Below are 13405 nucleotides of genomic sequence, written 5' to 3'. Positions count from 1 at the left end.
CTTGTTTTCTACCTTGTCCTCCACCAATTGAATGTGGAAATACAGGTCTGTAGAGGGGCAGATCAGCATAAACATTTCTTTTTTTTATTGTTAAAGTCATATTTAGCCTGATTGAAAGGGCCTTTTTCATCTCAAATATCTGTACCCACAGGTGCTCTACTCATTCCATAATTTCTGACTTATATTTCAATACCTGCGGGCAAGCCCAATCCTCTTTCAAATATAATTTTGAAAGAGTATGGGCTTTAACCACAGGCATTTCCAGGCCAGACATGTCTATGTTCAAAATGCTCACTAAACAGAAACATGGAAACTTTTCTTACTCATAATTTACCAATGTCACTCAGTCACTTGAACTCAATCCACTCCTTAATCCTTTTTTGCACAATTGTTGCATCTCCCCACTTCTTTGTAGACCTATTTATTGCCTTGTGAGGGAGGCTGTGGTATCCACACGTGTAATTCAAATGCAACACAGTTTCCACACACATTTATGAACTTTGCACAATTTGAAGTAAAAATGTTTCTGTTGCAGTGACACGATCAATTCCAGAAATCCAAGAAAGTTCTTTATGAACCTAGGGCACCCCATTCTAACAGTATTTATTCCCTACAGCCTACCTACAATTTAAAGACAAGAAATGCCATGGTCTGCACAAAAGATATCAACTTAAAATATAAAAAATGTATACATATTTATTATTCTCTATGAAATCCTGATGTCAATGATTACTACAATGATGAATGATCAATACACTGGTCAGATCAATTGTCAAAGCTGCATTGAACTTGAATGTAGACTTTTTAAAGGCACACACGTCACCATATGTAATTTTGGTTTACCCTGAGACACATTCACCGTGTGTTGAAAAGTGAATAAGGATTCAGGACCAAGCTTTCTTTTTTTATAGAAAATAAAACTAAATCAGAACCTCCCCGTCTATCTAAATACCTCTATTTTTCATTTATTAAAAGTAAAGAATGCCTTTTTTTCAGTGGATATGGCATTGTTACAAACAGCACTTAGAAAACTCAATTCAAAGACTTGCTACTTGACTTTCTGCATGTTAAATCGCTTGGAAAAAGAACTAGCATTGGCAATGCTTTTGTGTAGGACTGGGAAAGGCACTTGCCAGGCACAGCCATAGTGGTATTAATTGGCCATTAATGGTAGCAGGTGCAAAATGGTGCGATTACCTGAGCATCTAATAGCAGTACCTGGCAAATGCCTAATACTTTTACACCAGCCCAAACTGTTGGCTTTGCCAATGCTGGTTTTTAACAGGAATTCAGTGAAGGACATGCAAAGTGCTTATAAATCGAGTGGCTGAAGGCAGAACTGGTTAAGACATGTTTTTATCAGGTGTCCGGTTAAAGGTGAGAATACAAAAGGTTCGAATGTAATAGGGGCGAGTACATTTGCTCGAACAAAGGTTTCAATTTTTTTTTTAATTATATATTTTTTGGGGGGGTTTTGTTTTGGTAAAAAAAAGTGCTTTTTAACACAAAAACGGGTGTTACGGGGGACCCCCTCAACCCCCCAGAAATAATTCGAACCTTTTGTTTTCGAGCAAATTTACTTGAACCTATTGTATTTCGAACCTGTCATTAACTCTCAAAAGACTGCCTTAAAAATCCCTGGCAGGCACTTCCAGTGCAGAGTTTGAGTAAGACTTGATTAAAGCAAGCTCAAATAGTTCCTATGCAGAGGTGTTTTGGGCAGGGAGAGGAAGGAACTGGGTCGGAATGGCCATAGGGATTAGCATGGTCATGGGCAGTCAGTGGGTAGGGCAATAACCAAACACCTAAAGGCTGTGTGTCCCTCCTCATATGCCATTCCTCCATATCTGTGCGTGCTCTAATGCAATGGTTTTGGCTTATATGTGTCGCAAGCGACACCTAAGAGCCCAAACTAACAATGTTTATTTAACTTGTATGTTTGCTAGATTCACTTCAGTTGTGTTTCTTTTGCATTAATGTGTAGCAATTGCACATTTGCCATTTTTCAATTGGCAATATAAAGTGGGAAAAACAGGTGGCAGTTAAAACCTTTACCCTTTTTCTTGAGTGGTTCAGAGTCAATAGCAGGACTCTACTAGGAGATGTAACCAGGGAATTACTTTAGTTAGATTATTTTCCTACGCATGTGCAAAGCGAGATATTTTTATTTGGGCCCCCCAGTCTGTACGTGGCCATTACACAGAAATTGAGCGAGGAATCTCCCAGTAAACACACCATTTATGTCTATTTAATCAAATCCAAAACTTCCTGAAGCACTTACACTTCTAAAATATGTACTCATTTCCCAGGTGTGACTCCAGTGTCCTGCGCTGCAGCGGTCTTCTCTTATCGGGCCCTGCGGTCTGCATGTCCAATTCGGCTGGGGGGTGTGGGGGTGGAGTGTCGAGGCAGATAAAGGAAGGGGCATCAGCGTTGGAGAGAATTCGGCTCAGAGAAAAGTGGAGGCCTCCTCCATAGAAGATATCGCGCATTCGCTATTGTTGTATTCATAGAGAAGCTTAAATGGAAAACCCACCTGTATACAATCGAGCAATCTCCGAGCCAGGCAGCCACCGGTCTCGTAGCCTGTCGTTTTTGAAGGATGCCTTAGGCCAAGTCTTGGAAGAGGTGGAGTTTTGCCCCCCGAACAGCATAATCCTTGAAAGATTTGGTCTTTTTCATTATGTCCTTTTTTATATGAAGAAGATGGACTCTAGTGAGGACGTCATGTAGACATCCTTTTCGATTTTGGTATGGGCAGAACACTCAATGTGTGCGATCCAGGAGCATGGCTGCATCTGTTGGAAGGCCCAAAATGTCACTGAATAGGTCATGTACATAGGTGCCCAGCTGCATGTCAGTGATGTTTTGCAGAATCCCATTAAGTCTTATGTTATTGAGTCTGGACCTATTTTCTCCATCTTAAAGCTTGGCTAACATTTGTGCCTGGTGTTCCTCTATCATTGATGGGCTTTAGTTCAATGCCCTCTTGGTCATTGGATATTTCCATAAATGAGTTCTCAACCTCTTCAACCCGCTTTCCCACCCCATCAGTGTTTTTATTGAGTTTGCCCGGTTGAAGTCCACTAGAGATATTGCGCTCTGGCTCCAAAAGCCTTTCTTTCTATAGGTCCTGGAGGAGCAAGGCGATGTCATCATTTGTAGCTGATGGGGAATGCCCTGCCTCGTGGTGCATCACTGCGAGGGTGCTAGTATTGATTGCACAGGTGTTTATATTGATCTGGTGAGGATATTAATGTCTGCTGATTTGCTTTTTTTGCGTTTGTTTGAAGTCATGGCTTGTCCCAAGGGTAGTGGCTAGATGAGCCTGTACCATCTGATTCAGACTGATGCATTAGTATATCACAGGCATTAGGATGCCTGTAAACAATGAAGCACAGAATCTTTGCTGCGTCGGTGGGGATCCTCAAATCCATCAAAAGGGGTCAAAACCACCTCCTTCCCTTAACAGTGAGCGCCTGCATCTGAGCTCAGAATCCAGCGTGGTGCTGTGGGTGGGCGTCCCTCCAGGATCCCAGTCATTCTATCTTCAAGATCGCTGGAGGTTCTAAGAGCCACCCCCAGCGGCCACTGATCCTGAAATATGCAACACACCTGCAGTGGTTCAGGTTACGTCAGAGGGAGGGGGTTCCCCCCTGCACCAGGGCTTCACGGAGCAACGTAGGTCTCATCTCCCCACACAGCCCCAAAGGCGTTGCACCGCCAATACGCTTAGTCAACCAGTCCGCCGATCGTGGCCCATATGCGGCTCCCCGAGGGCCAAGTCCCCAGCCGGATCTCCTCACTTCCTCCCAGCTGCTCAAAAGGTATCCTGAGTCGCCAGCACAGGCAGGATGCAGCTCCATCTTGGTAGCTGTGCTGTGTTGCGCTCCCAGCCACACCCTACCTTCAGTTATCAGTGGCCCGTCGCAGTCTTGCCCACGGCCAAAATGAGCTCTAGGAATGCCTCTGCATTGCTGTTTCCAAACCAACTGCTGTGGACCACTAGAAGCGTTAGAGAAATGCTGCATTTATCCCCTGCATGTGGAGTCGACGGGGAGAGCAGCTACATGGCTCTGCTGCCGGGCCACGCCCCCATGTTATGTTCTTTAAACAGGGGCATTGTAACATTTTCACAATCTGCCGATAACAAACAATTTACACTTCAAGTCTCTGTAGGTTTCTTATATAAGGGCGATTCTCAGTCCTGTAAATAGGAAAGCAGAATTCATGTAGTCTTGAATTCGATTTTCACTTTTGTATCCAATGCTGTGCTTTTTCCATCCCAGATTGACTGTTCTCCATTTAATACAGATTACTGTACATGTCCATGTAACTGGAAAGAATCATTTTAGGCTTTGTCATTTACTGTGAAGAAATACACTTTTTTTGTAGTTTGTTTTCTGACATCACCTTTTTTTTAATGCAGAATTTCATTTTCTTTTTTTCTTTTGCATAGAGGTGTGTGTGTGTAATCTGTGTCCATGAGAGTGCCTTTGCACATTTTTAGAGTTATTTAAAAGGACTACTGATAGTTAATCAGATACTCTTAGTCCATTGCTCTCCAACCTATAACTTCCACCCAGCCTTCCCCTGTGGCATATTCCAGTACTCTATTTTTATGTTTGGAATAGAAACTGGGTAACTGGTGGTTAGGGGTGCAAGGGACAGTTGCACAGAGGAGCAAAGGGGCCTAGGCGCATAAGGGAGGATTCACGTACTGTGATTCTATGTTCTAATTTCTCTTGCTGCGTTAGTGCAGTATCCGTAGAGCAGTTTTCTAATGTGTGCCCTGTTGGTGGAGCAGGCCTTTCTAAACAAGTTGCCAAGGAGGGAGAGCCACAGGCTGAGTACTTAAATCCTCATGAAAGTAATACTTTGTTTTTACGACTTACACAGAGTCAAGTTGGTAAATCAAAATGTGAGCTATGTTGTGTATCTTTGAAATATAATTTTCCCTTTTTCCTTGCAGGTGTTGCCCAAGATATGAACAGTGATTCAAGACCAGTTCACTGAAAAAATCTCTGGATTGACTTTGGGGGACCCTTTCGTACAACATCGCCAAAGAGCAAGCCGGTGATGCCCTAAAGGAGGATTTGAGTATCCAGCATTACAAGGCTTGAGAAGGAAACTGATCCCTCACAACTCTAGACACTTTAGTGCACAAGATGACCAGAGGATGTTCTAATGCCCCACACCCCAAGGTGGATCCATGAATGGATGTCAGTTGAACACATTTGTGGGAAGTTGCATGAAGAGGTGTTCACGCCCTTTGTATTCAACATTTGCGCAGCCTGGACATTGTTCTCTTTTTTTTGTGCCACCATACTTGTGGAATGTGTCTCCTGTCTTTTGAGCTTTCGGCTTAACGTCAGTGACAGCATATAGAAAACTTTGGGCAAACCACGCAAAATTGCAACAAGGGCTATATAAATATGAATTATTCTTGTCCTATATAAGAATGTTTGGTGTTTTTTGCCACTGAAAGCAGCCTGCACCTGCCCTTGCAGACACATTTTTAATATGTATGACCTTGCTTGGTATTGAAGAGACACACACCTGCACTGAATAACATGTGCCTCTGCTGTCATTGAACCGTCCTGACTGTGAAGAACAATCCATATTTGTGCAACTTTCTTTTAATACTCACTGGTGGCATCTTCTGTTCCTCGTGTGACCTCCATCTTGCTGAAAACATGGCGAGGAAATGTAGATTGTAATGCCTTCCTATGCACTTGCAGTGTCAAAACAAGTAGTCAACGCTGCAGGAAAGTAGTGTGATCTAGTAGGAAAGGCTATGCCGCTGTGACTTAGGACTCTGGTATCACTTCTGGGCCAAATAGGAACGAGCAACATAAGAACCTTCAGTGCCTCCTAGTGGGGAGGCATCTTCTCTTGGGTATAAAGAAACCTTCCGTCATTCCCTGAATACCATGCATAGAGTTCTTCAAAAATGAACAGAGACAGAATTTTAATGATTGTGATTTTAATTGTAATAATTATTTTAATAAATGCAAATTTTTTATTTAAATATCATGATTATGTAACAAAAAGCAATCCTTCATGATCTCAGTGGAAGCAAAGGGAAATGTTTAAGGAACACCTTTGTCTGACCCTCGTCCCCCAATCTCTCATCCCTTTTGCGAGAAATTAGACTTACGAAAATCGCTCCTGATTTAAGGAATGCCCCCACCCCAGCCTGTGTGAGGAAAAGGGGCATCATAAACCCATCACCATTTGCAACCCATTTGAAGAATGGGACTAAACAACTATTACCAATCTTGGTCCTGTCCCAGCCCACTACCTTCCCTGCATTATGCAGCAGTGATGGGACTATAAAGCACCTCTTTACAGCACATGCAGCACGTCTTGTCTATTTGAATAATGAGAAAGCATTACCTCACCCCCCCAACCTCTGTTTGGAATGAGACTTAAGTCGCCCTCCCCCACACCAAATTGCAAGGCATGAGAAAAACCTTTGCAACAACCAACTACGGGCAAAATACTCCTCCCCAGCATACAGAATGGGATGGAAAAGCAGCTGCTAATATCTGTGAGGAATGAGGTTCAAGATCCTCACCAATCAATGAGACCGACGGGTATGCCCCTATGGTAGGAATAAGACTAAGAACACCCTTCCCCCTACCACCCAACTGCAAGCAAAACACCTCCATACCGGTGCAGACATTTGTCAAATACAGCCCCCAGCTACTTCAAGTAATGAGGTTAAACAAGCCTCACCCATCCCTGTTTGATGAATGGGATTGAAAAGCAGCCCCTCACCAACCTCTGCAAGGAATTAAGACTAAGGGAGATCCCTATCCACTAACCAACAGCAAACACCCCTGTCCCCAATGATGCAGAAAAGGTTTTTTTTTTTAACTCATAAAGGCTTTAAAAGGAATGACTTGAGGGAGGGCAGGGAATCTGGCTGACAAAACCTATGTGTGGAATGGGATAGAAAAAAAAACCTGTCCCTACCCAGGAACTGAACACCCTTCTGCTTTCCCTTTTGTGGTGATTGAAACTGAAGACCTAACTAGCAGTGCTAGGAATCAAACTGCACCATCCATATCACAATGAATGCAATTAACTGAACCACTTCCTTCCTCTCCCTGGGCAAGGAGTGCCCAGTGCAAAGAAAACTGCCTCCTACCAATCCAATAAATGGGATATACCAGTCAAACTGGCAGATGTGCAGGGTTGAGCGAAGAGGAAATACTGTGTTGTGTCTTTGTTAACAAGAGGAAGAACTCCAACACATGTATTTGTTACCGGGCCACTCTACCTACCAGAAGGAACTGCTAATTTGTTTAAGCAGTGAATTATGCCTAGTTATCTTGACAAATGGGAGGATTGACTTCGGCTAACAGAGGGAGATAATAACCAACATTATTTGGCCATAACGACAAAGAGTTCTGGCCAAGCAAGTAGAGATGTATGCATTGCTTTCTTCGTGCTATTTGCAAACTAACTTGTTCTTCTCACACGTCTTATCTTAACTGTGTTTAATGGGGGGTGGGTGGGCCTTATAGTATATGTTTGTAAGAAGAATGTTTTATATACTGTGTATGACAAGAACTGTCAAAATAAAAAAGGGAAGTATTATGACCCCCCTGAGATGATGACCTTTTCACCTCTACTAATGCAAGGAATAGTATCGGGGAACCCTGCCTCCCCCATGGAAAGTGTAAACAACAACCTTCAATAGAGGTAATGTGAACGAACACCCCACCCTTTCATGTGGGGAATGTGACTAAATAAAAAACGATCTCTCTGCAAGGAATTACGATTGCATAGGAATGTGCTGGTTCCTCCATACTGCAAAATGGTGGGGGAGTGTTGTGCTCTGCCCCTTATGCAGTAGAGTGGAATATGTTGGATTTTCTATTGTAGAGGGTCATGCTGGACCCTTGAACCATAGAGAAGGCTATGCTGCACCCAATACTGCAGACGTCTGTGCTGAGCTGTTAACAGCGGAGAGTTGGGAAAGTCCTTGTTCTGCACTCCTACATTGCAGCGGGACATGCTGATCCCTTTCACTTTTGCTAGGACCCTGGTGGGTCTTAATGCTGTGGAAGCAGAAATTATTTAGCAATAATGTTCTTTCTATGGATTCTTAATCTTCTCCCGTGGAGATTCTTGCAGCGTCAGCTGCTCGGAAATGTTTTCGACGGCGCGCAGTACGACTACATCGACTGCCGACTCCTTGACTCGACCGTGCAACTCCTCGACTGTGGACGTGACGTCGGCCGTATATGTACATATATTATGTCACTGCACCCCTCCCTTGTACCTCAGTTCCCCACCTTTTTTCTCCCAAGCTCAGCAGCCACAGACGAAGGATCCACAGGGGTTAGCTTAATGACGGCCAAAAAACACATCAATTGTTTTTCTTATTCTCAGGAACAGACACTGTACTAAAAGCAACCGGCTGCCATACCCATTGCAAGAGGCACCAAACTTGCATAACACCTAATCGTCATCACTTCAAGTTCTCATCCTATTAGAAGAAAATGGCAATAGACCACTTTAATAGCGGGCAGCATGGGAGGGCGATGAGGAATCTGCAGGAGAAGAATCCATAGAAAGAACATTACTGGTAAGTAATTTCTCCTGCGATTGCATTCTGCTGCAGATTCCTCATCTGATGCCCAAAGCAGTAGAAGGTGCAGAGGCAGGATGAAAGCCCTCAGACAAGGAAGCTCTGCAACCACCGCTCTGCCGAATCGAACGTCAGAACCATGAGCCACACCTAAGCTGTAATGTTTAGTAAACGTGTGGAGCGACAACCACATCACTGCTTGACAGATCTCTTTCTGCCACACTGTGGCAATATTGGAGATGGTTAAGGCTGACCTAGAACTCACTGTGGCGGCTTTGACCACCAGACATTCTGGCGTAGGGTGAGATGATAGGAAGAGTAAATCTCACCTAGCTGGCTTGTTTTTTTTTGGTGTGGTTGGCATGCACAGCTGGCATGGAACATCGTCTCTGCCACAGTGTGATAATGGGATCTGTGATGACTGCATTAAATGGTAATGCCCTCTGTTGCCCTTTAGCCAGGATGTCTGTAAATTCATATGCCGTCAGGGCTTTGGCCAGGGTGCCCAGACACAAGGTTTCGAACAGCTTATCAACAGTTCTCCTGTATTGAGCGTTAGAATGGCCATATGGGGCAGCCTGTTGCAAATCAAGGTCAGAATACTTATCAAGCCTGCTTGCTTCGTGCAAACCCTCAGCCAGAGCCAGCAAATCTGCTTGGTCCATGAAAGAATCTGCTGTCCCAGGTCCCCCGCCCATTGGCTCAAAGCCAAAAGGAACCTGGTCCCCCTTGTCGTAAATTCATGGTTTTGAAGAACATTGACCAAGATTCGGGGGCAAAGGAGCACTTGACCATCATCGATAGGATTGCTCTGACAGGAGCCAGAAACGACTTTGCAGTTGTTGTGGTCGAAAACAAGGGCGTTGGACCTGATATGGTCACCTTGGTGCAGGAACCTCCAGGCACAACTGGTGCCAGCTCCCCTGTAGTGAGCGAGGTTGAAGTGACCACCAGACTCATGGGGGTCATCAAGCGAGTCAGGGCGAACACACTAGACTGATACCAGGGCTGGGCAATTGGAAGGAAAGCTTTGTGCTTGCGGCCCTAAAGTGATTGACAGTCGTCAGTACTGGAATCGGAATTTCGTTTTTGGGATAAACAGATATATCCATTAACTCAGCACCTACCCCGGTGTAATATGTTACGCCCTGAAGAAGGCTGGTCCAGGAGAATAAGCACACCCAAAACTCAAAAACAAAACTCGAGCTGGCAATAAAAAGAACACATCAGTTGCTAATATTGTGGCGTGATTTAGGTGCATCCAGTGCACATTCAAGGCGTTACAATTGGGAAGACACATGATGAAGCAATGCATCGGAATTACATTAATATATAACCATTTTGTGTATATGTATGTCCACTATGACTGTGTGCTTGTCTTATATATCGTTTTTTCTCAGTGTATACACTTTGCTTGTTTTGTTTGTGGGGGTTACACCATTATGCACTACCTTAAATTGCTTTTTTGTATTTTACACCTTTTGTACGACAACATCAGAATTATTTTTATCATGAAATGATTTCTAATAGAATGTACATGAATCTGCATGATTGGTTGGAGTCTTGTTTGCGCTGATGGCGTCTCTTCTTTTTGTGGGAGGATGAGGATGATGACTGGTGTGAAACACTTAGGAATGGGAACGCTTCTTTACCGTCTTATGGTGCCTGTGCTCTTTTTCGGGTGTGGGGTCCCCTGTACCTTGGCCTGACGGTCGAACGTGCCGGGGACTTTGACCGAGGACGCCCGAGCGCCAACTTCACTGAACCGATCCCTAGAACCTTCGGGTTAAATCTGCTGATAGGAACCGCACTGCTCGACATAGTGGTCCTTCCCTAGGCACCACACACAGAAACCATGTGGGTCAGTGATGGACATGTTCGAGCTGCAGTCCTGACAACGTTTGACCCTGAAGCATTAGTGCCCGACATCTTGACGCACACACATGTTCTCAACAAAGAGAATGCTCCAAATGACAGTGTACTGAGTGTGTAAAAAAAAAAGAAACAGGGGCACAGTGACGTTATATATATACGACTTCACGTCTGCGTTCAAGGAGCGGCACGTTTCAGTCAATAGGAGTCGATGTCGAGTCGTACTGCGCCCCCTGTTGAAAATGTTTCCGAGCACTGACACTGGAAAGACATTTATCAGATGAGGAAATTGCAGTAGAATGCATTGAAAGGTAGATGCGACTAATGTAGACAGATGATGAACCCTCATGTTGCAGAAACTTGCAGGGCCTTCCTGCTGTAGAATGGATTGTTTAGACTAACTGTAGAGGGCTGCTGGGCTGTCCTGATGATGGAGTACAAAGGCCTTCAATAAGAGGGCACAGAACATTTCTCTACTGTATGAACAAATGAACATGATTTGGCCTCATACTGCTGAAGGATGTTACTGCTTCCTAATACTGCTGAAAAACATTACATTCTCATACAAGAGAGACCTGCTTGGCCTTTGTAATACAGCAGAGGGTGTACAGGACCATCACAGGGAGGCATGGGACCCTCATACAGCAAAGCCAAGTGCTCATCCCAGGGCCTGCTCAGTGAATCATGCTCAGCCATTTCAGTGAAGCGGGTACTGCCTCGCCCTTGTACGAAAAGGAATATACTTGCCCCTCACTGCATAATGGTGCGACCAAGACATTTGTAATGTATACAGAAACAAGTGTGCCCTCATAATGCAGAATGCATAAGTACATGGGCCGTTAAACTAGAATGTGACAGTGGAACATAATGAGGAGTAATTCACTGGCCCCTCCTAATGCAGAGATGCAAATGCTACAACCTCATATATTAGGGGTTTATTTTGCGCCCACACACAGCAGAGACAGAGGTGTTGGGCGCTAACCCTATACCGAGCTTTGGTTTGCATGTCTCCTGAAGACCAGGATAAGGGTGGAGGCTCATAATACTGGACGTTTTTGCATTTGTCCCTTATAATATATATGGAGACCTACTCCATATATGGGCACACTTGGCACTTGCACCGCAAAGAGCAACACGTTTGGCACTAAAAGCACAGAGACTTTTGGTGGGCCTGTGTACTACCAATATTATCATGCTGTGCTCCTTTAGAGAGGGACATTTTTGACCCTTAGAGAGATGTGCAGGGTCCTTATAACACTAAGGGTAGTGCTAAGCCCAAATACTGTAGGGAAAATTCAGGGCTCTAATACTGCAGAGATATATATATATATATAGGCCTTCATAACGCAGATCGAGAACTGCTGAGACCTTATACTGCAGACAGGAACAGACTGGGGCTTCACTCTGCAAAGAGTAAAAGAGTGCCAGAGATTTGGTGGACCCTTCTAGAACAGATATTATGCTGGGTTAATTTAGAGAGGGACACTTGATCATCACGGCATAGCAGGGTTTGCAGAGAGTAGGGCTAGATCTTGTTGAACTTTCATACCAGAGCACTTAGATTGCACCCTCAGGGTGTCTAAAAAGGAGCATTGCTCTGGTGACAGATGTGCTTGGCTTTCCTACAGCAAACAGCATGGAAGGCCCTCATGCGGCACACCCGAAGGCCAAGCTCTCTTACTACAGACGTGCACGACTCTGATCACGTATATGGTGAACTGCTTGACCTTTCTGTTGTGGATGTAGTACCTGAAAACTTAGTGAGTGCTAACACTATAAGTAAAGTATGCTGGACAGTTTTTCTGTAATACTATAGAAAAGGTTGTTTGGCCATTCATACAGGGATGTGTTGAGCTTGTACATTAGTACAGGGATGTGTTAAACCCTTATCTGCCACCACCTCCCCCTTAATTTGCTTTTGGTACATCACAGACTTCACCCAATCTTGGTCCTTCAAACATAGCAAGATGTTTGCCCTGACCCCCCCCCCCACCCCCCAAAACACAATCTTGTCCCTGTTCCCTCCTGCCCCCACATCTGGTCCCTCATGCAGGGTCATATCTTCACACCTCACGCGCTGGTGCTCTGCCCGAAGACTTGGTTCACTTGCTGTGTGACCCGTATGAAGGTGGTTCTGCGACTTAGCTCCTTCAGCTTGCCTGCACCTACATAGGTGCAGGACGACCGGATGCCTCCAAGAATGTCTCTCACGGTGTCCTCCACATCGCCCTTGTACAAGACCTCAACGGTTTTTCCCTCTGAGGCCCTATAGTGGAAACACAGAATAAAAGAGGGTGTGAGTGTCAGGAAGTGATCGAGTAAGTGCTCCTACATTATTCTGTCCATCTTTGTTAAAGCTCCCTGGCAATGCTCTGACAATAGTGTCAACTCCTGCTCCTACAATATTTCTTACATGCAGCAGTATTCCCTATAGCTCCACCACAGCCAATGTTTCCAAAACTAGTGCATCTACACCATTTGGAGAAGCCATACCACAGTGAGTTTTGTTGCACTCTAAAAGATTCCACCTTTACACCATCCCTACAGTTCACGCTCAGAACTTTTGTTGTTCCGTACTGCTTTTCCAAGTCAAACTATTCTATAGTTTAGCTAAAGCCCCTTGCTGCTAGCACTGCACCACAACATAACACCAAGGCCACCGCCCTAAGTGCCACATTTCAAGAGATGAGCCTCTCCCAAGTCATCGCCACCCCCACCAACGGCCGTACCCTTGATTGGGTCCTTAACATACCTATCACGGTCACCATCAACCCCCCACCACCTTTAATGTGGACAGACCACTCCTGTATCCTCTTTACCCTTACACTGAAATCTATGACGACTCACAAAGCTATCAACCACCTCCCCCATCACAGCGAGACACACAAGAAAACTCACCAAGGAGATTCTTGGACTTACCATTGATGC

At 44.6% G+C, this 13405-nt stretch overlaps 2 protein-coding genes across 6 annotated transcripts in view; one reads left to right on the top strand and one right to left on the bottom strand.

Annotated features, from left to right (window-relative positions):
* TINF2 (TERF1 interacting nuclear factor 2) overlaps positions 1-6031 on the top strand; it is a 569835-nt gene extending 563804 nt beyond the window's left edge. For all 4 annotated transcript variants that reach the window (XM_069633977.1, XM_069633972.1, XM_069633976.1 and 1 more), the window contains one exon: positions 4973-6031. In XM_069633977.1, coding sequence (XP_069490078.1) covers positions 4973-4990 — 18 coding nt within the window. In that variant the 3' untranslated portion in view covers positions 4991-6031. The remainder of the gene's footprint in view (positions 1-4972) is intronic.
* GMPR2 (guanosine monophosphate reductase 2) overlaps positions 5970-13405 on the bottom strand; it is a 403297-nt gene continuing 395861 nt past the window's right edge. For both annotated transcript variants that reach the window (XM_069633979.1, XM_069633978.1), the window contains exon 10: positions 5970-12743. In XM_069633979.1, coding sequence (XP_069490080.1) covers positions 12548-12743 — 196 coding nt within the window. In that variant the 3' untranslated portion in view covers positions 5970-12547. The remainder of the gene's footprint in view (positions 12744-13405) is intronic.

The sequence above is a fragment of the Ambystoma mexicanum genome, chromosome 13, assembly GCF_040938575.1.
Source record: "Ambystoma mexicanum isolate Mex_15411 chromosome 13, UKY_AmexF1_1, whole genome shotgun sequence".
In the NCBI taxonomy this organism is placed as follows: Eukaryota; Metazoa; Chordata; class Amphibia; order Caudata; family Ambystomatidae; genus Ambystoma; species Ambystoma mexicanum.
Note: the sequence above shows the minus strand (reverse complement) of the source record. Positions and strands in the feature narration are given on the sequence as shown.